This window comes from Felis catus, chromosome B3 (genome assembly GCF_018350175.1).
Source record: "Felis catus isolate Fca126 chromosome B3, F.catus_Fca126_mat1.0, whole genome shotgun sequence".
Lineage (NCBI taxonomy): Eukaryota > Metazoa > Chordata > Mammalia > Carnivora > Felidae > Felis > Felis catus.
The window spans coordinates 33,317,057-33,340,684 of NC_058373.1; the positions used below are offsets into that span (position 1 = coordinate 33,317,057).

The 23,628-nt window shown below is 35.6% G+C and overlaps 1 protein-coding gene across 1 annotated transcript in view; it reads right to left on the reverse strand.

Moving 5' to 3' along the window:
• ARIH1 (ariadne RBR E3 ubiquitin protein ligase 1) overlaps positions 1-23,628 on the reverse strand; it is a 123,362-nt gene that overhangs the window by 53,203 nt on the left and 46,531 nt on the right. The window contains exon 2 of the mRNA XM_023255083.2: positions 21,253-21,320. Within this exon, the coding sequence (XP_023110851.1) occupies positions 21,253-21,320 (68 nt within the window). The remainder of the gene's footprint in view (positions 1-21,252; positions 21,321-23,628) is intronic.

The following is a 23,628-nucleotide window of genomic DNA, read 5'->3' on the forward strand; positions in this document are numbered from 1 at the left end:
ACATTTTAAGAATTGGCTTCTTTTTGTTTCTATTTTTACTGATTACATGGTCTACAACGACTCTGTAATGGTTATCTGGAAAATACTGAAATCTAATTTATTTTCACTAAATGTAACTTAAAATCTGTACTTAGGCCTATTTTTTAAAAATTTCTTTCTTTTTTCTTTTTAAGAGAGCGAGGTGTGTGTGTGTGCAAGCAGGGGAGGTGCAGAGGGAGAGGGAGAAATTCCCAAGTGGGCTGCACACTGCCAGCACGGAACCCAACGCGGAGCCCAATCCCACAAACCTGGGATTATGACCTAAACCAAAATCAAGAGTCGGGATGCTCAATCGACTGAGCCATCTAGGGGCACACCAAGCCTATTTCTTCAGTTGTCAACTTTAAATATATTGAGCGTCGTTAATATGACCTGACACGTAACCCTCTGGGGTTTTGTTTGGAAATTCCTGGAGCTTTTCCTAGTTGATTATCATTTTATGTAATTGTTTCACTAATTACATTATTTTTATATTATATAACTTTTCTTTCAAGATAATAAAAACTGTTTTTTGTTCCTTAACCTGATTGTTAACCTGATTACCTAATTACTTACACATAACTCAAATGCTCACTTTGGCCAAAATCTGCCCCCCATCTCCCAATATGCTTTATATTGACAATATCCATTTCCCTCTGATACCTGCTGTTATCAAAGTCCGTGGTCAAAATAATTTTTCTCATTTTATAACTCAAATCCTTTTTTACCTAGCATATATGTAATTTTGTTTTCTTTCTTCTTTCTTGAAATCTATTCATTCTATGGGCTTTATCTTAGCTTTCAGGTTTTTTTTTTTTTTTTTTTTTTGAAATGCCATTTAGGCCTCAATTACTTCAAGATTCTTTTTAGTTATTAAGACTGTGTCCTGGTGGATTTGTACCCAGTCTTTGTTAATTTGTCCTCCTGTCTACCATCTGCTAATTCCTTCTTTGTCCTTTTCCTGTCGTATGTAGCTCTATTTGCCATAGTGTCTGCTCTGTTTCTTGCTGTTCCCAATGTGATTTCAAGTTCTGCGGGATTATTACGTGTCCTTTTTTTCTTACTTTCCTCAGCTTCCTTTTTATCTTGTTTTATCAATTCATCTTTGATCCTTCATCTCACAGAGTCTATGTGTATTTTAATTTCCTTAAGAGAACAGAGAAGCTTCTTTTTTTTTTTAAACTAAAAAAATTTTTTTAAATCTTTATTTATTTTTAACACAGACAGATCATGAATGGGGGAAGGGCAGAGAGAGAGAGAGAGAGAGAGAGAGAGAGAGACAGAGAGAGACAGAGACAGAGAGACAGAGAGAAACACAGAATGTGAATCAACCTCCAGGCTCTGAGCTGTCAGCACAGATCCCAATGTGGGGCCTGAACTCACCAACAGTAAGTTCATGATCTGAGCCAAAGTCAGACGCTCAACCAACTGAGCCACCCAGGCGCCCCTTAAATTTTTTTTAATGTTTATTTATTTTTGAGAGCGAGAGATAGAGCGCAAGTGGGGGAGGGGCAGAGACAGAGAGGGAGAGACAGAATCTGAAGCAGGCTCCAGGCTCTGGGCTGTCAGTATGGACACCTGATGTGGGGCTCGAACTCACGAACCGTGAGATCATGACCTGAGCCAAAGTCACACATTTAACCGACTGAGCCACCGAGGCATCCTGCTTCTTCTTTCTAATTTTGATTGTTTTATTGTTTTATTAAGGACTACGTGCTCAAGAGTATGGGTGGATTCTTAACTCCCATTTGCCTGGTCACTATTGCTAGTATGCCAGCTTTTACATACATCTTCCCTCATGTAAAACAGGCCAAAATGAAGAGAGACTGACTGATTCAGGGTGAAGTACTGCAGCTCAGGTATCTTGTTTAATCAGTTAACACGTATTTCTGTCTGCTTCAATGACTTTACCAAACAGCTGCAAAGCTTATCCCAGGACATTGCTTCCCTCTTTTCCTGCAACTCCTGCCACCCACCCTTTTGAGAAAACCATTCATGTGATGAAAATAAGAATGGAAGTGAAAAAAATAAGAATAGCCATGTGGTTTTTCCTCTGGTGCAGGCCCTCCTCGGTCAGGAAGAGCACAATTAAGAGTATCCCCACCTTCTCTCTCACATGGCCTAGATTTCTCCAGATTAAGATTGTTAGAAGGGCAAGTGGAGAGGTTTCTCAGCAGAGATTTTTAAATCCTCTTTTCTCTCTAGGATTCTTTCTGTTCATTCAGTGTTTTTACAGAAATATAGTTAAGCAAATTGGCACTTAATTAGCCAACTTTCCAGACAGAATACCTAGATCTTAAATTTTTCATTTTACTTGACTTCTAGACAGAAATATAGCAAACAATTTGAATTAAATTTCAAGGTGCTAACAGTTACAGCCTAAGAACTATGTCTGATTGTGGGGAGAGGAGACATGCTGATAGGGTACATAGCTGGAAACTGTTGCTTTTTGAATTTTCAATGATGGCGGCATCATTGTCTACCATTTCAATATTTAATTTTGCCATTATGGGTTTATCTTAAAAGCCCCTACAGCTGCACATTTCATAAATAGACCACTGTTGAAGAAGAACTTATTTTCACAACAGAATCAGAAAAGCAAAAAGGTTAAGTTAATTTAAAGTTATACGGTGGGCTTTTCTATTGCATATTTTTAGGCTGTTAAAGTTCAATCCTCCTTACAGGTTTTTTAATGCTTCCAATACATATTTATAACAAGTCAATTATCTTATTGCTGTTAAGTCTGAGAGGGAACGAAAGTACACACATATATGATAATGTACACAAATACATTATATATATATATATATATATATATATATATATATATATATATATATATATATATCCATCCATGTATAAATATGCATATACACACACTTTTACTTCTAGATAACCAAATCATTTTGCTTCAATATTTTCACGTGGCATTTTATGGGTACCAGACTTCAATTTCAAAAGGCGACAGAACAGTCACAATTACTCTGTACCTTAATTAACTATAGTTCTCATAAAGCAAAAAAGGTCTGTGACACCAACATCTCTTCTAGGAATTACAATTTCAACTATTCTTTGGGTCCCATTAACCTGCTTCTAATGGTGTCAGTTTTCCAATTTTAGAAAAAGTATACTTAGACAAAAGGTCAAAGGAGCAAAGGAATAGCTTAAGTTTGTTTAAATCATATGGATGGATAAGAACTGTTATCATATTAATGAAAAGCAAAAATAATCGTTGGGCATGGAAAGGAGTCTTAGAACAGTAAAACTGAACCACAGTAAATAGACTAGGAGAGACGGCTTTCCCACATATAGACATTCGTTTCAGAAACTCATATTCCATAGAAAGAAACCAGTAGATGCAGTACAGTATGGTACTATAGACATGCTATTAAGAAATATTGAAGCAAACAGTTCTCACTTAACTGTAGATGTGTTACTTTGATAAAAATTTAAATTTAAAAAAGGGCTCTTAAAGTAGAATGTGGTTTTTAAAGGTATTCTTTCAAAAGAAGGACTAAAATCGGAACATAAGATGACTGGCACACATTATGAACCTCTACTAGGTAAAAAACTAAAACTTAGGGATAGAAAGGGATGGACCGAAGAATAGAAAATCTTTTCTTCTAAGGAAGACTTTTGGCCCTCATAAGAAAACAAATCTAATGAGGACTTATACATGTCTATAAGAACTTGCTTTAACAGTTTTGTCATTTGGGGTGCCTGGGTGGCTCAGTTGATTAAGTGTCCAACTTCAGCTCAGGTCACGATCTCATGGCTCGTGAGTTTGAGCCCCCGCATCAGGCTCTGCGCTGACAACTCAGAGCCTGAAGCCTGCTTCAGATTCTGTGTCTCCCTCTCTCTCTGGCCCTCCCCTACTTGTTCCTTCACTCTTTCTCTCAAAAAAAAAACATTAAAAAAAAAAAGTTTTGTGATTGGGGTGCATGGGTGGCTCAGTCAGTTAAGCATCCGACTTTGGCTCAGTTCATGATCTCACAGTTCATGAGTCTCATGGTTCTGTCAGCACAGAGACCATTTCAGATCCTCTCTCATACCATGCCCCAGCCCCTCCCCTGCTCACATGCATGCACATGCGTGCTCACTCTCTCTCAAAAATAAACATTAATTAAAATTCTTTTTCAGTTTTGTGGGTTTTTTTCTGCTAATCTAAAAATAAGTTTAGTTCTCATTGTAATATTAATGTGTTACATGTGGTTTAAAGCTGAATAAACATACTGGTCATGTATTTTTTTTTAAATACTTTTTGAGACTTCTAAGACTGTTCTCCCACTGGGGAAAAACACCCTAACAAAAGAAAAAAAAAAAAACAGCATGATCCTGAGCTTGCTTACTGCTCAACAAAAAAACCACTCTGACAAAGAAGCTACTAAATAAGTTGCAGTACAAAAATCTCATTTTTTATTTAAATTCCAGTTAGTCAACATACAGTGTAGTATTAGTTTCAGGTGTACAGTATAGTGATTCAACAATTGCAAACATCACTTGGTGTTCATCACAAGCGTACTCCTTAATCCCCATCTCCTATTTAACCCGTACTTGCCTCCCCTCCCCTCTGGAAACCACCAGTTTGTTCTATGTAGTTAAGTCATTTTGCGGTTTGCCTCTCTTTTTTTCCCTTTGCTTCTTTGTTTTACTTCTTAATTCCTTAGATGAGTAAAATCATACGTTAATTGTCTTTCTCTGACTGACTTACTTTGCTTAGCATAATACTCTCTAGAGCTCTAACCATATTGTTGCAAATGGCAAGGTTTCATTCTTCTTTATATTACTGCATAATTTTTGAGAAACTTTCTGCCATTTGTTCCCTCATCCTTTATGCTTTCTGGTTCTGACCCATGATGAAAGCAAGTATATTAAGAAACGAACTGCAGTGAAACAGATGTACGATAACTCTAGTCTTAAATTCGCACAATTGTAACAGAAACACAATAATCTATGCCATCTTCCCCAAAGGCTCCCATCCCCACTTATTACAGAAAAATTTAAATATACAAAAGTCAAAAAAGAAGAGTAAATTGAACTCCCACATACCCATCATCCAGCTTTAACTATCAACATTTTGCTAATCTAAAGACTGTTGTGAAGAATAAAATTTTGTTGTCACATGATTTGTTTTTTTCTTAGATTTTATTTTTAAGTAAAATCTAAATTCGGTGAGGGGCTTAAACTCATGACCCAAAGATCAAGAGTCACATGCTCTACTAAGCCTGCCATATGCCTCACTCTCATATGAACTTTTAAGGTAGATCTGAAACTATTCCTGACATTTTAAGAAGGTAATGATTATTCCCTTCACAGGTAGCTGTCCACATTCTCTGGCTCAATTAGGAGTATTTCAATTTACCAAATTCTTCTAACCTAAAGCCTCTGGAACTTCAAGAATGTTACAGTATCCAAAACTTTATAACTGATTTACACGTTTATTCGCTGTACCCCTCCACCGGAGGAAAAGTTGCAAAGCTTTTATTATTTTCTCAAAAGAGACTATGGCCCCCAAAATGACAAGAACCAGTATCATTATTTTTTTTTTAACTATTTTTTACTTCTGAGAAAACAAAGACAGTGGCTTCTGTGACCTCTGTCCAAATATGTGCATGCAAGGGAAGTGTCTACAGCCTCTTCTCTACTCAGTGGTGCTTTCCTCCTGCTACACATGAGCAGCACAACTTAGATAAAATGAAATAAATTACTTGTGATTCATGCAATAGTGGATCTGATTCCAATTAAAGAGAAATATAAAAAATATATACAAAACATTTTGAATGATATCATTTTATAATACTGCTCACAATGTTTCAATATATTTAATGCGAAGTCCTCAGGCTGTAAATGTTGAGAGCCTCCAAACAAAAAAGTATATTTAAAATCCAACTATGCAGGGCACCTGACTGGCTCAGTCAGAAGAGCATGCAACTCTTAATCTCAGGGTTGTGAGTTTGAGCCCCACACTGGGTGTAGAGATTACTTAAAAATAAAATCTTTAGGGGTGCCTGGGTGGCTCAGTCGGTTAAGCGTTCGACTTTGGCTCAGGCATGATCTCACGGTTCATGGGTTCAAGCCCTGTGTTGGGGCCCTGGGCTGGGCCCTGTGCTGATAGGTCAGAGCCTGGAGCCATCTTAGGATTCTGTGTCATCTTCTCTCTCTCCTCCTCCTCCCCTGCTTGTTTGCTTGCTCGCTTGCTCTCAAAAATAAACATACATTAAAAAAATAAAATCTTTAAGGGGAGCCTAGGTGGCTCAGTCAGTTAAGCATCCGAATTTAGCTCTGGTCATGATCTCATGGTTTGTGAGTTTAAGCCCAATTCAGGCTCTCTGCTGTCAGCGCAGGGCCCGCTTTGGATCCTCTGTCTCCCTCTCTCTCTACCCCTGCCCACTAGCTCTCTCAAAAATAAAAACATTTATAAAAAATAAAACCTTTAAAAACAAATAGAAAATAAATATAAGATCTAGCTATGCTAACACTAAAAGTAAGTCATCCAAGTACAAAACAATAGGGTGCCTGGGTGGCTCAGTAGGTTACATGTGCTTTGGCTCAAGTCATGATCTGGCAGTTTGTGAGTTCAAGCCCCATGTTGGGCTCTGTGCTGCCAGTTCAGAGCCTGGAGCCTGCTTCGGATTCTGTGTTTCCTGCTCTCTCTCTGCCCCTCCTCTGCTCACGCTGTGTTCTCTCCCAAAAATAAACATTAAAAAAAAAGGAAAAACAATATACAAGACAGTATATATGTAATATCCATTGTTACATAGTTCCTTTACATACTAAGCAACTATATTAGGAACTGTGCTGGTTTGTGGCAGTGTTAATGGCTCTGAAGGAAAAATATAGATAGTTACTTCAATCTGATATGCTAAGTATACAAGAGGTGGGAGGAGAATGCTAGGAAAGTATAGAAAATAGCAACTAACTTCAAGAAGTTAAAATGACTTAACAGTAAATATGTTAAGAATTCAGAGATTAAGGGATCCTAAGGGCATCATATAAATTGTATGTGATGTACAGAATTATACACAATGCCTGTGAGCACAACCTCAGAATGAAATATTATTGATGCTCTCTGAATCTGTATATAATATAGCTCTTGAGGAGACTGGGTCCTGAACAGTCAAAGGCAACCTAACAGAGTGTAGACGAATAAGTACAGACATATAGAATAGAGTGAGGGGCGCCTGGGTGGCTCAGTCGGTTAAGCATCCGACTTCAGCTCAGGTCATGATATCACGGTCCATGAGTTCAAGCCCCGCATCGGGCTCTGTGCTGACAGTTCAGAGCCTGGAGCCTGCTTCAGATTCTGTGTCTCCCTCTCTCTGACCCTCCCCATTCATGCTCTGTCTCTCTCTGTCTCAAAAATAAACATTAAAAAAAAATTAGAATAGAGTGAAAAGTATGGAAGGTTTTTAAAAGTCAGTATAGCTTTGATGTGGTAAGAACCACAAAGATAGTGGAGGTTGATAAAGTAAGTTCACATGGTCAAAGTTAAGTTTAGGACAGACATGACAGTAGAGCCTAGGAAAGCAGTTGAGAACACTGTCTTGGAAATATGTTGATTTACTTGTAGGTAACCAAAGGTACTATTAATCCTAAAACAATCCAAAAACAAACTGGACCTTCCCTTTTAAGGTTGTTTTTTTTCCTATGTGCGTGTGTTTTAAAATTATTTTTATTGTGAGATAACACAATTCTAGAAAAGTGCATAAATATCCATGAGCAGCTTACAAACTTATAATGCAAAGACCACAACCCAGGACAAGAACTAGAATAATGCAAATACTTCATAAACACTCCAAACATTCCTTCTCATTAACAAACTCCTCTTCACCGAGAGGTAATCATTATCCTGTTTTTCTTTATAGTATTACTGCCTAAATATACATCCTTAAACAATATGGCCTAGATTTGCTGGTTTTTGAATTGCATATAAACAAATTCATATAGAAAATAAGTATTTAGAGGTTTTCCTTTCACTTAATATGATAGTTTTGTGTTATATGTATTTTTAATTTTAGAGAGAAAGAGTGAGAGAGAGAATCTTAAGAAGGCTCCACTCTCAGTATAGAGCCTGATGCAGGGCTTGATCCCACAACCCTGGGATCATGGCCTGAGAGCCGAAATCAGCCGAAATCATTCAACTGACTGAGCCACCCAGGCGCCCTTCAAGATGATGGTTTTTAAGATTCATCTATACAGTCACTTGTAGCTCTAATTCATTTATTTTTGAATTCATTGTTGAATAGTTATTATATAAATATACCATAATTATCCATGTATCTATAGGCATTTGCATTGTTTGTAGGTAGGAGTTGTTATGAATAATGCTGCTATGAGCACAGTTATGACTTTCAATTTAGATGTGCATATTTCTTTCTATTGGGTATATACCCGGGAGTGGAATTACTGGGTCAAAGATATGTGTGTAAATACTAAGAGAAAAAAATAATAAAATTTATTTTTACCATCTTTCTAAAATGATTTAACAACTTATCTGTAGATTCCTTTGGATTTGCTATATACGCAACTCATATCATCAGTGAATATGAACTGTTTATCATCTCCTTTACAACTGTGATACTCTTTTTATACTACTGGCTAGAATCTTCTTCAGTATTATGTAGAACAGAAGTGAAAATAATACATATTCATGTCTTGAACTCTATCTGAAAGGGAAATCTTTTCAACATTTCAGCATGAACTATGATATCTCAACAGGTATGTTTACAGATTTACTACATTAAGAAAGTTCTCTTTTGTGCCTAGTTTGCTAATGGCTTCTTTTTTTAAATCAAGAATGAGGGGTGCCTGGGTGGCTCAGTCAGTTAAGTGTCTGACTCTTGATTTCAGCTCAGTTCATGATCTCATGGTTTGTGAGATCAAGCCTGGTGCTGGGCTCTGAGCTGGCAGCACCAAGCCTGCTTGGGATTCTCTCCCTCTCTCTCTCTGCCCCCTCTCTCAAAATAAATGAGCTTTAAAAATAAATAAGATCATGAATGATTACACTGATTTTTAGCAACTGCTCCTTTGCATCTATTGAGACTGTTTTTTTCCCATTAAAATTTGTTCAAGTGACCATATTGAATTGTTCCAGGTTAAACTAACCTAGGATTCCTGGGATCAACTGGAGTTGGCAAGGCTGGGTTATTATCCTTTTTATGTACTGCTGAATTCAATTTGCAAATATTTGGGGTTTTATTTTTTGCATCTATGTAAATGAGAGAAACTGGCAAGTAATATTTCTTTGGGTTTTGGAATCAAGGTTGTGACAGCCTTAAGAAGGTGGGTAATCCTCATTTTGTTTTCTAGAAGAGTACAAGGTTAGAGAATATAAAGTTGGAGTTACTATTTCATTTAATGTTGGCAGAACTTCCAAATGTATCTATCGGGACTTACTTTTCTCCACAGAAAATTTCAGTTTATAGTGATAGCCCATATAGGTTTTCTATTTATTTCTTATGTCAATTTCAGTAAACCGACATTTCTAAGCATTTATCCCTTTCAGTAAAATTTCAAATATTGACACAGTTATCTTATGAGGTTATAATTACTTTTAAATATCTGCAGGATTCAAAGTGACATTTTTTTAATGTTTATTTTTGAGAGAGAGAGAGAGAGAGAGAGCGAGCGCACGCTAGCGAGAGCGAGCATGCAAATGGGGTAAGGGCAGAGAGAGAGGGAGACAGAGGATCCGAAGTGAGCTCTGCACTGACAGCAGAGAGCCTAACACAGGGCTCAAGCTCATGAACCAGGAGATCATGACCTGAGCCGAAGTTGGACTCTTAACCAACTGAACCACCCAGGCACACCCTAAAAGGACATTCTTTTTCATTTCTGATATTAGTTATTTGTGCCTTTTTCTTCATTAATCTCAACAAGGTGTCAATGTTGTCAGTTTTTTTTTTTTAATCTTTTGGTTTGATCCCCTTTACTATAGGTTTCTTTTCTATTTTATTAAATTCTGCTCTCTTGTTATTTCTTCTTGTAATTTCTCTAAATTTATTATGTTGCTTGTTTTCTATCTTGATACATCTAGCTCATTACTTGAGACTCGATATGAAAGCTTAGTTCACTGCTTTCCTTATATATGCATTTAAGGTTATACACTCTACTCTTGAGCACAACTTAGGCTGCATTCCCCAATTTTTTCCCTTAATATTCAAACAGTTGATTAAATAACAATTATTAATATTCAAAACTTCAACATTGACAGAACTTAAAATGTTGACTTAAAAAAATACAAAGGCTAGTTACAACATAAAGGTGTTTATATTAATTAAAAGATAGTACTGTTTATGAAAATATTTTCCACGAACACAGTATTCTAAATTGGCATTTACTATCTTTCAACATACTGAGGTATCCATCTTACTATCACTTCCACTGTTGCTGTTAAGAAGTCAGCTGTCCTCTAAAAGAATACATAATAGGGGCGCCTGGGTGGCTCAGTCGGTTGAGCGGCTGCCTTCGGCTCAGGTCATGATCTCACCGTCCATGAGTTCGAGCCCCGCGTCGGGCTCTGGGCTGACGGCTCAGAGCCTGGAGCCTGCTTCAGATTCTGTGTCTCCCTCTCTCTCTGCCCCTCCCCTGCTTGCTCTCTGTCTCTGTCTCTCTCTCTCAAAAATAATAAACATTAAAAAAAAATTAAAAAAAAAAAGAATACATAATGTATGCTTTCTATATTTTTTCTCTATATACATTATATATACACAAATCTTTGCTTTTTGAAAGTAATCTGCCTTGTATCTTATTGCTTTTATGATTATCTATTTTTGCTGTTGTTTCTATAGTTGTACTATGATGTTTTAAAACGTGCATTTCCCCCCACCCAAAATATGGATTTTTTACCATATTTCATGAAATCTAAAATGTTTTGGTGCTGAAATTTTGTGATCTTACCAGAAAGTGATGAGGGGAAAATTTTCACATAAGTCAATATTTCAATATTGTTGGACTGTAAAGTGCCATCAATTGAAAGATGTATTCAAATTTCAAACACATTAAAATATCTTAGAATCAATTAAATATTATTTATTATGCATGGGAACTGTTAGGTTTCTTAAATTCTGTGGCATGTTTTTCTTTTACCAATCTGGAAAATTATCAGCCATTATATCTTCATATATTGCCTGTGGGCCATTCTCTCCTAAAACTAAATGAGATCTTCTCATTATATCCTCTATGTTTCTTAACTTTCCTTCTGTATTTTCCATCTTTTAGTGTATGTACTTAATTTAGATAGTGGTTTGATCTTTTAGCAAACTAAACCTCTCATTAGCTTTGTCCAATGTACTGTTAAAATTAATTCACTGAGTGAATTTTGCTTATTTCGTTATAGCTTGAGAGCTTAATGTTCTTTCCCCAGAAAAGATTTATATTTGCTTCTGTCAAGTGCCTGGATACATTAATAGTCTAGGACCAACTTAATCCATATTCAAGGCTTAAAGTTGTCTGGACCACCCAGATGACATGAATATTATCTTCAATCTTCAGAAGAGCTGGTTTACCTAATCCTCATTCTTCCAGAAATTCTTTTTTTTTGTTTTCAGTTTACTTATTTATTTTGAGAGACAGAGAGAGAGAGAGAGAGAGAGAGAGAGAGAGAGAGAGAGAGAGAGAGAAAACACACACAGGGGAGGGGCAGAGACAAAGAATCTCAAGCAAGCTCTGCACTGTCAGTACAGAGCCTCTCACGGGGCTCAAACCCACAAACTGCGAGAGCATGACCTAAGGAGAAATCAAGAGTCAGATGCTCAACCGAATGAGCCACCCAAGTGCCCCTACCTTATCCTCATGCCTAAGTGGGCCTAAGACTCTAACATTTTCCCCACTTCCCCCCTCTCCCCAAGCAAAGGGCCAACAAAAATCACAGCTCAGTCTCTCAGCTACCTCTTCTAGATCAGAACATACTTCCAGGGCAAAGCAGACTGGAATGCTTGGCTCATCTCTCTAGATTTCCATATTCTCTTATTCCTATTTTGCTAATTTTTTTATTTTTTTGATTTTTGTTTTTTAAATTTATTTTTTGATTTTCTTCACTTTTAAGATGTTCCAATATCATACAGATTTCTCTATTGTATTTAGTAGATAGAATGGTCCAAATTACCAGAAGTTTCCTAGAGCCTTGTATATTCTCTGTCACAGTTAAAACTCCCCCTGAACATCTCTTCCATCTATACTTTGCATTCAATTAACCATCACCATCCTAAGTCAAGCCAACATTTCCCTTTTACTTAGAATATTAAAATAGTTTTCCAATGGGTCATCCTGCTGATGGATAACCAGCTCATATTATCACCAATATTTTTCCTGTACTAATGCCCTTTTATCACATTTCTCCATAAAACAACCTTCAAAGCTTTCCACTTAATAGGAATAAAAGGCCAAATTCATGCCCAGGTTCCCATGTCACCTGCCCTCCCAAGTCCAATCAAATGACATCTCATCAATAAATCCTTTCCTACCTGAGCGAGAAATAACCTTTTATGTATTCCCTTAAAACGTTATCTCTAATTACCTTAAGGGTAAAAAATGGTGTATGACACACTGCTCTTTGATGTTCTTCATCACTCAATGTCTCCTACTCAACTGATGTTCAAAAACATTCTTGAAATGTATGAAGTAGTAAGATAAGTAGCAAGACAGGGACAACACAGTAACTTCAGGTGAAGTCACTAATGGAGGAAATTGCTCCAAGTTCATTCAGCTAGGAGATGGTAGAGCAGAGATCCCATTAACCACTATAGTATATAGCAAGATGGTACATTTGCCTTTTTCCATACATGCTCCGCAATAACACTTAAACTGTTTAAGTAGTAAAAAATCACTATAATATAGAAGAGTGAAGAATGCCATCACAAAAGCCTGCTTTCTGATAAACCAAATTTATTTTCACATCCCAAAAGTTAACTGTGAAACAATGTATCATTAGTGATGCAGCTAATAAGGAAAGTTCCATACCATCATAATAAACATACAAGTGCTAGTTCTAGTACCTATTCACTAAATGGTGTTAATCCCTCAGAATGAAAACCAGAAAGTTATTTGCTACGTAGTCTGCACTGAAATCAGTCTTCAAGATTCTTTGATTACACCTGCCCATTAAAAGTAGTAAGTCAAGGACCACCTGTATTTCCCCTCTCCTCAAAAATGCCAGTTAACTCATTAACACACACCTTATAGAGGAGATCCTGATTTTGTATTTGTTATCAACTCTAAAGGAGTTTGACTTGGGGGTTATGTCTCTAGCTCCTGACATACTAATATCTGATTTACATGCATGTCATAATTTTCAGAAATTACATACATATTACAAAAAATAAAACCTACAAATGGTTGAATTACAATATTTACTAAATACTGACTACAGATTAGGAGTTCTGTTATGCACTAGCAATGAAAGACGAATAAGATAGTTTTTATGCCCAAACAACTCTAATGGAAGTGTTGAAACATTAAATCAAATACATTTAAAAATGCAACAGAAGAAGTGATTAATTTTTTGAGAAAAAAAGTCATCTTAGAAGTAAAGTTTAAGTTGGGTTTTAAAGAACAATTAGGAAAAAGGATAAAGAGAAAGGCATGTCAGGCATGGGCCAACGACAGTACAATTCCCAAAGTGCTCCCTAGGGCTTTACAGCTAAAAGCCTACGTAGACATCCACAGAAGCCCCATGTCAGACAAAGGAAACAGATGCAAGGTTGAGTCAACACAAAAATGAATTTGGTGACATTTTAAAAGTTGTGTACTACTAAAGTGTAATATGAGAATAGAAATAAAGATACAGAAATAAAGAGAAAATAACAAAGGCAAACAGAAGCTGACTTTTTAAATGTCTTGTCAGGGGAGGCAGGTGGGGAGAATGGGCAAAATAGGTGAAGGGGATTAAGAGGTACAAACTTCTAGTTATAGAACAAGTAAATCACAGAGATAAAAAGTACAGCAACAGGGAATACAGTCAATATGGTAATAACATTATATGGTGACATTATCATAATAAGCACTAAGTAATGTATACAATTATTGAATCACTATGCTATACACCTGAAACTAACATAACATTGTATTTAAATTATATTTCAAAAGTAACAATAATTTTAAAAATCTAAAACAAAAAAAGCCTTGTCATAAAAAGAAAGGGAAAAAAACCAACTCATTTTCATACTCTCTCCTGCTAAAGGATTCATGCCTACCAGGAGCTGGGTAACCTATAGTTTACAAAAAGCATACTGCCTGAAGAAGATTCAATGAAGAATTCATTCTTTCAAAAGGGTAAGGATATATCCAGCTTTCAGAGGCTGAAAGAGCAGAAATATGAATTGCGATATCACATGCCTAATATGATGATATGAGCTGTGACGCCTGTGTCCAATGGCAACAGCATGTTCACTAAAACAGTTTGATGCTGTGATCTGGACACTTCCTGGATGCATAGCCTTCATGGAGGATTCGCAATCTTTAATGTTGTTTTCACTTATTCTCTTCAAGTTTGTTTACAACTAAAAACCCTCAATGATAACAGGAATGGAAAAGGCTCAAGATATGACAGATGAAATAATGGAAGCAACATCCCACAAAAATTACGATAAAATCAAAGCCCAGATGGAAAGGTTAGCCTTCTAAAGAAGTAGAAGGGCAGATACAGTTGTTGCTGCACTTCTGATTCTCTGATTTGCTGTTCTGCTTTATCTGGAGAAGCATAGGAAGAAATCTAGTGAACAGAAAAAATTCTATTTATGTAACAGAAGAGAAATTAATCTACAGAGTAAAAATGCAGAAGGCTGGGTAAGAAAGAAAATGGCAAAGGTCTGGAAAGCTGCTATGAGAGATAAAAGATGACACCAAAAAATATAAATCGTCCCTTCTCCATTAGCCCTTCCTCACCTTTACCAAAATGTATTTTTAAAAGGAATAAATTACTTGTTTTTAGGGTCAGGACAAATTTGTTTAAACCATGGACTAGACATCTGGGAGCAAAATAAGAAGAATTATTGGCAACCATCTATTTATACCTCTATGGCTCTCACTAGACCATAAGATCCTCCTCCAGGGCAAGGACTAGGGCTCCCTAATGAATAAACAAACAAAAAATTGGTATGTTTGGTATATGGAAATGAAGAATGACAACAGAGAAGACAGAATTTAAAGTACTTCACAATTTCGACTAGGATAAGATTTATCTTTAAGTATGTCAAAATGAATAGAAAAGATACTTGAATATATTCTGTGTTACTAAGCGGGAAGCAAGATTTTTTTTTAATGCTATGTAACAAAATTATCGGCCATATTGTCTAACCTATGATTCTGGGGAACCTAAATTGTTACAAGATTGACATACAAGCCATCTTCATTTTTATACTCAAAGACAGGAAGGTGCACAGTGTCACTGAAACTGTATTTCCTTACATTCTGGGTTTCTTTTCACTTTCCAAGGGTATTAAGAGAAGGTGAAGGAGAAGGCATGGAAAGGGGCCTAGGCATTGGTGTTTTTTAAAGTTCTCAGGGATTCTAATGTGCAACCACTTTAATAGTTTATCAGTTGATTCTTTGGGATTTCATAAATAGATGATTATACTGTCGCCAAAATTTCTCTTCCTTTTTTTAAATAAATGTTTTCATACAAATGAGCATTGGGGCATCTGGGTGGCTCAGTCAGTTGAGCATCTAACTCTTGATTTTGGCTCAGGTCACGATCTCACAGTTTATGGGTTCGAGCCCCGCACTGGGCTCTGCACTGACCGTGTAGAAACTTGGGATTCTCTCTCTCTGCCCCTCTTCTGATTGCCGCTGTCTGCTGTCTCCCTCTCAAAATAAATAAGCTTAAAAAAAAAAAAAAAGAGTACTTATTTTCTGAATCAGTTATCTTGTTATTATAAAAATTTTTTTTAACGTTTATTTATTTTTGAGACAGAGAGAAACAGAGCATGAGTGGGGGAGGGTCAGAGAGAGAGAGGGAGACACAGAATCTGAAACAGGCTCCAGGCTCTGAGCTGTCAGCACAGAGCCCGACGCAGGGCTCGAACTCACGGACCACGAGATCATGACCTGAGCCAAAGTCGGACGCTTAACCGACTGAGCCACCCAGGCACCCCGGTTATCTTGTTATTATAATGCTTTTCTGTGGTTATTGAAGAAAGTTCACAGCATACATAAAAGTATAAAAAAGAATCTAAAAATAACCCATAATCCTCCCATTCCCCAATCTTTATACCACTTATTTAATTTTCCATATATTATTTTACTTATCAGAACTTCCAGTTCATTTAAATGCTGGTAACAGCCAGTAACCTTGTTTGGTTTTAATGGACATCCTTCCAATGTTTCAAAATTAAGGATAATTCTGCTATTGATGATTAGCTGATGTTCTTTATTAATACCTTCCTAGTTTGCTAGAAATTGTTTTTCTTTTTCTTTCTTTCTTCCTTTCTCTCTCTCTCTCTCTCTCTCTCTCTCTCTCTCTCTCTCTCTCTCTCTCTTAATTTCAAGCTCGACATGGGGCTTGAACTCATGACTCTGAGATTTAAAAAAAGTCAAATGCTCTACCGACTGAGCTAGCCGAGCACCCCTACAAATTGTTTTCTTCTAACTCATGGGTAAATGCACAATGTATTAAATGCATTCCTAACATTTATTATACTTTCCTTTTGGTTTCCCTTTGCTAACCTGTTTTAAATTAAATTAGTAAGTGCTATAGATGAGTTTTCTCCCCAATGGTGACCTGTTTTTGCATTCCTAAGAGAAATCCTACTAGACCATTAACTCTTCCAATTTAACTGTTATTTTATTTATGAATTCAACAGCTATGTTCATAATAAAGACAGCTTTCCTATGCTGTCTTTGTCAAATTTTGTAACAAGGGTTATTCTGATTTGGCTAACAGGAATTAATAATGTCCTATCTTTTTCTATGTTCTGAAATAATTTTCAATAGAAACTGGCAGTTCCTTGATGGTTTATTAGATAGAACTTGACCATAAAATCATGTAGTGTTTTTTGGAGAAGTAGAGGGATCTTTTGGTATATTTACTACATTCTTCCGTGGTTATTTTTCTACTTCTTATGGAGCAATTTAAGTAATTTCCATTTCTAAGCTTTCAAATATATTGGTAAAAGTAGCATACAGTATTCAGTTATAACTTTGAAATATTTTTCCCATCTGTAATTATGAATTATTCCCAATGTTTATTTGTGCCCTCTTCCTAGTCCCCATCACATTTACCAATAGTTTATTTCCTAACCCTTTTCAAAATAGCTTTAACTTTTTAAGAGCAGTTTTAACTCACAGCAAAACTGAGGATTAAGTACAAAGCATTCCCATATACCCTTTACCCCCACACACGCACAACCTGGTCCACTAGCAACATCTCACATTGGAGTGGCACATCTGATAGAATCAATGTACCTACATCAACACATCATTATCAAAGTCCATAGATTACATTAGGGTTCACTTTTGTGTTGTATGTACATCTTATGGGTTTGGAAAAATGTACAATGACATGTATCCACCTTAACAGTTTCATACAGAGTAGTTTCATTGCCCTAAAAATCCTTTTTGCTCCACATATCCATCCTTCCCTTCCCCATCTCCTGGCAAGCACTGATCTTACTGGTCTCCACAGTTTTGCCTTTTCCAAAACGTCACATGGTTGGAATCATACAGTATGTAGCCTTTTCAGAGTGGTTTCTTGCATTTAAGGTTTCTCCATGTCTTTTCATGACTTCATGGCTTATTTCTCTTTAGCATTAAATAATATTCAATTGTCTGGATGTATACCACAGTTTACTCATCCACCCACCAACTGAAGGGCATCTGATTGCTTCCAAGTTTTAGCAATTATGAATATTCAAGTGCAGGTTTTTTTTTGTGTGGAAGCAAGTTTTCAACTCATTTGGGTAAACACAAAAAGTGTGACTACTGGATCGTATGGTAAGAACATGCTTAGTTTTGTAAGAAACTGCCAAACAGGAAGCAGAGGGGCTATGCCATTTTGTATCCCCACCAGCAATGAGAGTTCTCATTGCTCCACAACCTCATCAGTATTTAGTAGTGTCAGTGTTGTGGATTTTAGCCATTCTAACAGGTATGCAGTGGTATCTCATTTTAATTGGCAATGCCCTAATGATATATGATGTTGAGTATCTCTTCATATTAGCTTATTTAACATCTATATCCTCCTTACTGTGATGTCTATTCAGATTTTTGCCCATTTCAAACTTTTTTTTTAATTATTACTGAGTTTTAAGAGTTCTTTGTATATTTTGGTTAACAGTCTTTATCAGAGGTCTTTCACAAATATTTTCTTCAAGTCTGTGGTTTGCTTCTCATACTCTTGATATGTCCCTTTGAAAAAATCCATTTCAAAAAATATTTTTGTTTTATGTATTTTTGTTCCCTATTTCATTTATGTTGCTTTTATCTCTATCTATGCTGCTCTCTTTTTGTGGTTTTCTAAGTTCCTATTTCAAATGCTTAGTTTGTTTTCTACCTCTTTTTCTCTTATAAAGATACAAAGCCTATAAATTCCCCTGTATCTCTTCGGCCATATCCTCCTATATTTGTACTTTCATTGTGTAGTTATAATCATTTTTGGATAATAAGAATTATTTGAAAGTATGAAAATAAAATGCATATCAATTTTTACTGGAATTCATTATAGCCTAAATTTGACCAATTTGAAAATAATATACTCTGAAATGTACCAAATACCAATACATATTTTAAATCCTCTCTGTTTACTGATGAACAGTCTAGAAGAAAACACATTATTTTAAGACAAGTTATGTGCCAAGGGAGATATGGGAAACTGAGGCACCTCAAAACAAGAATAAAGTTATTAAATAAGTTGGATACTGTTGAAATAAACAATTTAAGATGGCTAAATAGCAGAATGGGTACAAAAAGAAAAGCAAGTTAGTGAAATAAATAAAGATAAACCTGAGGAACTTCACACACCAGAGTAGAAAGACGAAGATGACAAGCACAGAAGAAACATTTTGAAAAAAGTTAAACTTCAAACGAAGATCCAGAAATTTCAACATGTGACTAACAGGAATTCCAGAAAGCATCAGGAGAATATAAAAAAGATAATACTAAAGAAATAATAGCCAGGAATTTCCCCAAACCAAAAAAATTAGTTCTCAGACTTAAAGGTCCCAACTGGACATGCTTTCAAAATCTGCAAAATTTCAGAATATTAAAAGATTCTCTTAGAGCCCTTAAAAATTTAGCACATATGAAATGATTTAAATGACTAAAGATATATTCTGGAGAGAAAAAGGATAAATTTGGAGAAAATAGTAGGATGCAAGAAACTAATCAGCCAAAACAAACAAACAAACAAACACCAGTTAAATATATGAGAGCAAAATTGCCTGTAAAGGTGGCCACTAGAAAAACTGAAATAAAATGAGTAACTCTGAAACTACGGGGGGCGGGGCACGGGGGACTTGATCAAACCAATAAAATAAACAAATAGAAAACATAATAAATATAAAGCACTCTTACATGGGAGTAATTATATCTAAAAGTGTGTCAGTGCTAATATCAAACGTAGAGTATAACGTGAAACTCATTAAATGAGAAAAAGATACTGGATATTCATTTTAAAACACTATTTAAAGATATTATAAATATCCAATAACATATCTTCAGAATATATAAAAAACTGAAATTACAAAAAGGAACTGAAGAGTTCACACACACAGAAGTTTCCAAGAAGCTGCCTACTTTTTAATTCATACTTACCACATGTAAGTACAGTATTTAATTGAAAAATGCTTTCAGCAGTATCAGTAGTGTTACAGGACAAAATTCAGAATGTCTTTGGAGAAATAAGAAACTGTAAGTCTCATTCACTAGAAGATCAGATGTAAATAATGAAAACTCCTTTTCCAAATAGAAGTGTCATAAAATAAGTCAGAAAACAAATGTTACCAAAGTTAAAAAATACCACTGACTTCAAAAAGGGTAGTCAGACCCAGCAGGGACAGTGCAGGCAATCACACTGAGGAGGCATTTTATTCTTCATGAACCCTGGGAAAGCTATATAGCATATGTTGAAGAACATAAGCAATTCTGGAGTCCACTAAACCTGAGGTGGGAGTGCTAACTCCTTGTGTTACAAAACTGAGATAAATATATTAAGCCCTAAACCTTAGTTTTTGTATCAGTTAAGTGGAGATAATAGTTTCTAGCCCCTTAATAAAGCTATAAGAAGGATTAAATGAAATAATGCCTGGCACAAAGGGCTCAAAATTGATAACTATTATTTGTTACCATTAAATTGTAGTTGGGGCACAAGATGTGAGAAAGTGAGTAATGTTCTTATTTATTATCTGTTTTGCAAAATTCTTTCAATTTTAAAATCAAATGGGAAATACTTTCCATTTATTTATCATAATATCTGGGTTCTCAATTCCCAACAACTAGTTGTAATTTTTTATTAAAATTAGGATTGTTAATTTTAAACCGAAGAATATGGCTGATAGAATAAATACAAGCTTTCACCCTACCACCTTAACAAGTGCTAATTTACAATCCAAGGAAGAAAAAAAGATTAAGAATGGCATTAATATTGTCCTTCTCTAGTCCCTGCAATTTCCTCCCTTCTAGAAGCAGAAACATTTTCAGAGAGAAAATATAAAAAATACTCACTGGAATATAATCTTGCCTGAAACCAGAGAAAGAGTCCAAACAGCTATTTTGAGCAACTTCTTCATTTTTACTGAATAAAGGTCATTGATATGCTTAACATAGATATAAAGTTTTATGGACAAGAAATTTTTAATTAATGGAAGATATAAATTATGTTTGAAGGCTGTATCAAGGGCTTTTTAAAATGTGTTTTCTTTTCTTTTATTATTTTAAATAGGCTCCATACCCAACGTGAGGTTTGAACTCAGGAACCTGAGATCAACAGCCACAAGCTCCACTGAATGAGCCAGCCAGGTGCCCCCTAAGAGGTTTTTTAAAACTCATTTTTAGTTCTCAGTACCCAAGAGGATGTAATTTAGAAGACACTGAAGGAGAGCCCCCTCACCTCCATAATAAAAGAAGGAACAATGAGCCTGAGTTCCCTAACACTAAGTTTACTGTAAAATTTACACAAGGAATGCAAGAAATTAAAGCACATACTGGCATATAAATCAATTCCTTATCTGCTTCTTATAAATTCAGTTCAACAGGCTTTCTGTGTTATTTGTTAAGTACAAAGCTGACAGTATAGTTCCTTACCTTTCCATTAGCTTCTCTTTATCCCAATTGAAGTGGCTAAGGAGTATTCTTGTGATAGTTGCTGGATTCTAAAGAAGGGGGGAAAAAAAGTTATTTTAAGGTAATAGTACTTAAGTGAATTTTTAGGTTGAATTTAAATTTCATCCCACCCAAATTTCCTTTCCTAAGATTTTTCTTTATTCTACAAAGAAAATATAAAATTTAATTGTAAGATCAAAGCAATTTAAAAAGTTTGCCATACTAATTTGTCAGGTTTCTATGGGATTCTAAAGCAGAATTCAAAATAAGCCAAAAAGAAATTGAAAATTTACTGTATTAAATCAAGCACTAATTAAAATTCACTGATTTCTGCAATTAAGATTTAGCAGACTGTCACACTGTTAACTGACAAAATTTCTATTCAATAAAATTTCTAACACCTTGAGTAGAAACCATTTATAAGTCAGAAAGTCCTTCAGAGATATTTAATGAAAAAGACAAAATATCTGTACTGTGTAATAATTTAGAGAATATAATCCGAGGATGCTGTTTCATTTCTGAAAAGAAAGGCTAACACCATGAAATAAACCCAAAATTTACTGTCCTACTGTTTAATGCTGTCATTTATTTTTATTAACATTTATTTCCATTTCTCATGAAATTAGTCAAGTTACTATTTGGGTACAGAATTTTAACTTAAAACTAGTTACAATGTCAGAGGTGTAACTCAAACCTCAATCTGTTTGTAGGTCACAGTACAATTTTATTACATCAAGTAACATTTCAAAAAGAATCTCTGTATAAAATTATTTTGTGTCACCATAGTTAGACCAGAGTTTTAGTTAGCCACTAATTTAATTAAAAAGTAATCTTGTATAAAAATACTGTCATGAAAGAAATCTGTATCAATTATTCTCAACAATACCATTTGTCACAGAGAAATTCACATAACATTCAATACCCTCCAAAAAAGCCAAAGATGCAGACATGTTAACTCTCTCATTCACCCACTCTAGGCACATGTTGCTAATCCATTTAGGTACTCCTTGCTTCTTGGGTCCAGACTCCTCCAGAATCCTCCTTTAACACAGCATTTAACAGACTCCACAACTTTACAAGAGTTAATATGTGGGGGGGTGGGGGGGGGACCTATTAACTGATCCTATGTTATGTTTGTACAGAATATACATCGTTGTGTCCAGCTCTCTCAGAAATGTGATCCAACAATTTATTAACTTCCCCCCCCCTCCAAAAAAAACCCAACTCAACTCTTGTTTGGAAACAGGTTTCCACAATAGGATTTGCCTACAATTAAAACAGTTATTCATTTAGGTTTAGACATATGAAAAATAAAAGTGGTAATCCTATCAATTGGGAGAATGAAGTCTAGAAGTGCCGATGAGAACTGTGTGACTGTAATTTTGTGGCACCCAATATACTGTATTTTCTGCCACTAGACAGAATCCTTAGAGAAAAATGTTTCAGGAGGTGTTGAGTCTCGACTTGCAAACAGAAAAAAGGGAGAGGGGAACAAATGCCCTCTCTGACTTGATGCTGCAATAGTGTCTTTTCTGTGCTTGAGTTTCAATATCAGAAACTTCTATCCAGAGGTTCCCAAACCTGTTACTGATTCATCCAAAATTACTATGGAAAGTTCTGTTAAAATACAGATCCCCAGGTTCCACCACCATAGTTCTACTTAATAGGTTTGGGGCAGGACAGGACCAAATGTGCTCATGATCCAAGGGACTCAGAAAATTAGACCAGCAGTTCCCCAGGGAAGAAAACATGACAACTTTTCTATTTTTTTAGCTCATCCTTCAAAAATTCCTGTGTAGGTGTGTAGGTGTTTGTTTAATGTGTGTATTATATTAAAGGTACATGCTCAAAAGTTTTTCCCAAAAGGACTAAAAAAATTCATCTAAACCACAGTGGCATGATAACGCCAAAATACCTATATTCTGCGAGGGTCTATGCTATGGGACAGGAAATATTTCACAATACTAACTAATAATTTTTGGTTTACTATTTCAGTGTAGGTGGCTCAGATCATTTATGTGCATGACATATAAGGAAAGGTAATGGGGGAATAACATATAATGTGAATCTACTGTATGTGAGGCCCTGTAGAAGGTACTTTATATACCTCATTTAATTCTCAAAGCTCTAAGGTAAATATACTTATCTGCCATTTTAAATATGCAAAAACTATGATTAGAATCTTTGGAGATTATAAAAATTACCCAGTATTATCCAGTTAAGTGGAATAGTTGTGACTTCTAGCCTAAGACAATCTGAATCTAATATTCTTTCAGTTATTCCATGTAATAGAACCCAAAAGGAACATTAAAGATATCATTTACTAGTCATATGTCTATGACTATCTGTGCTGACAGT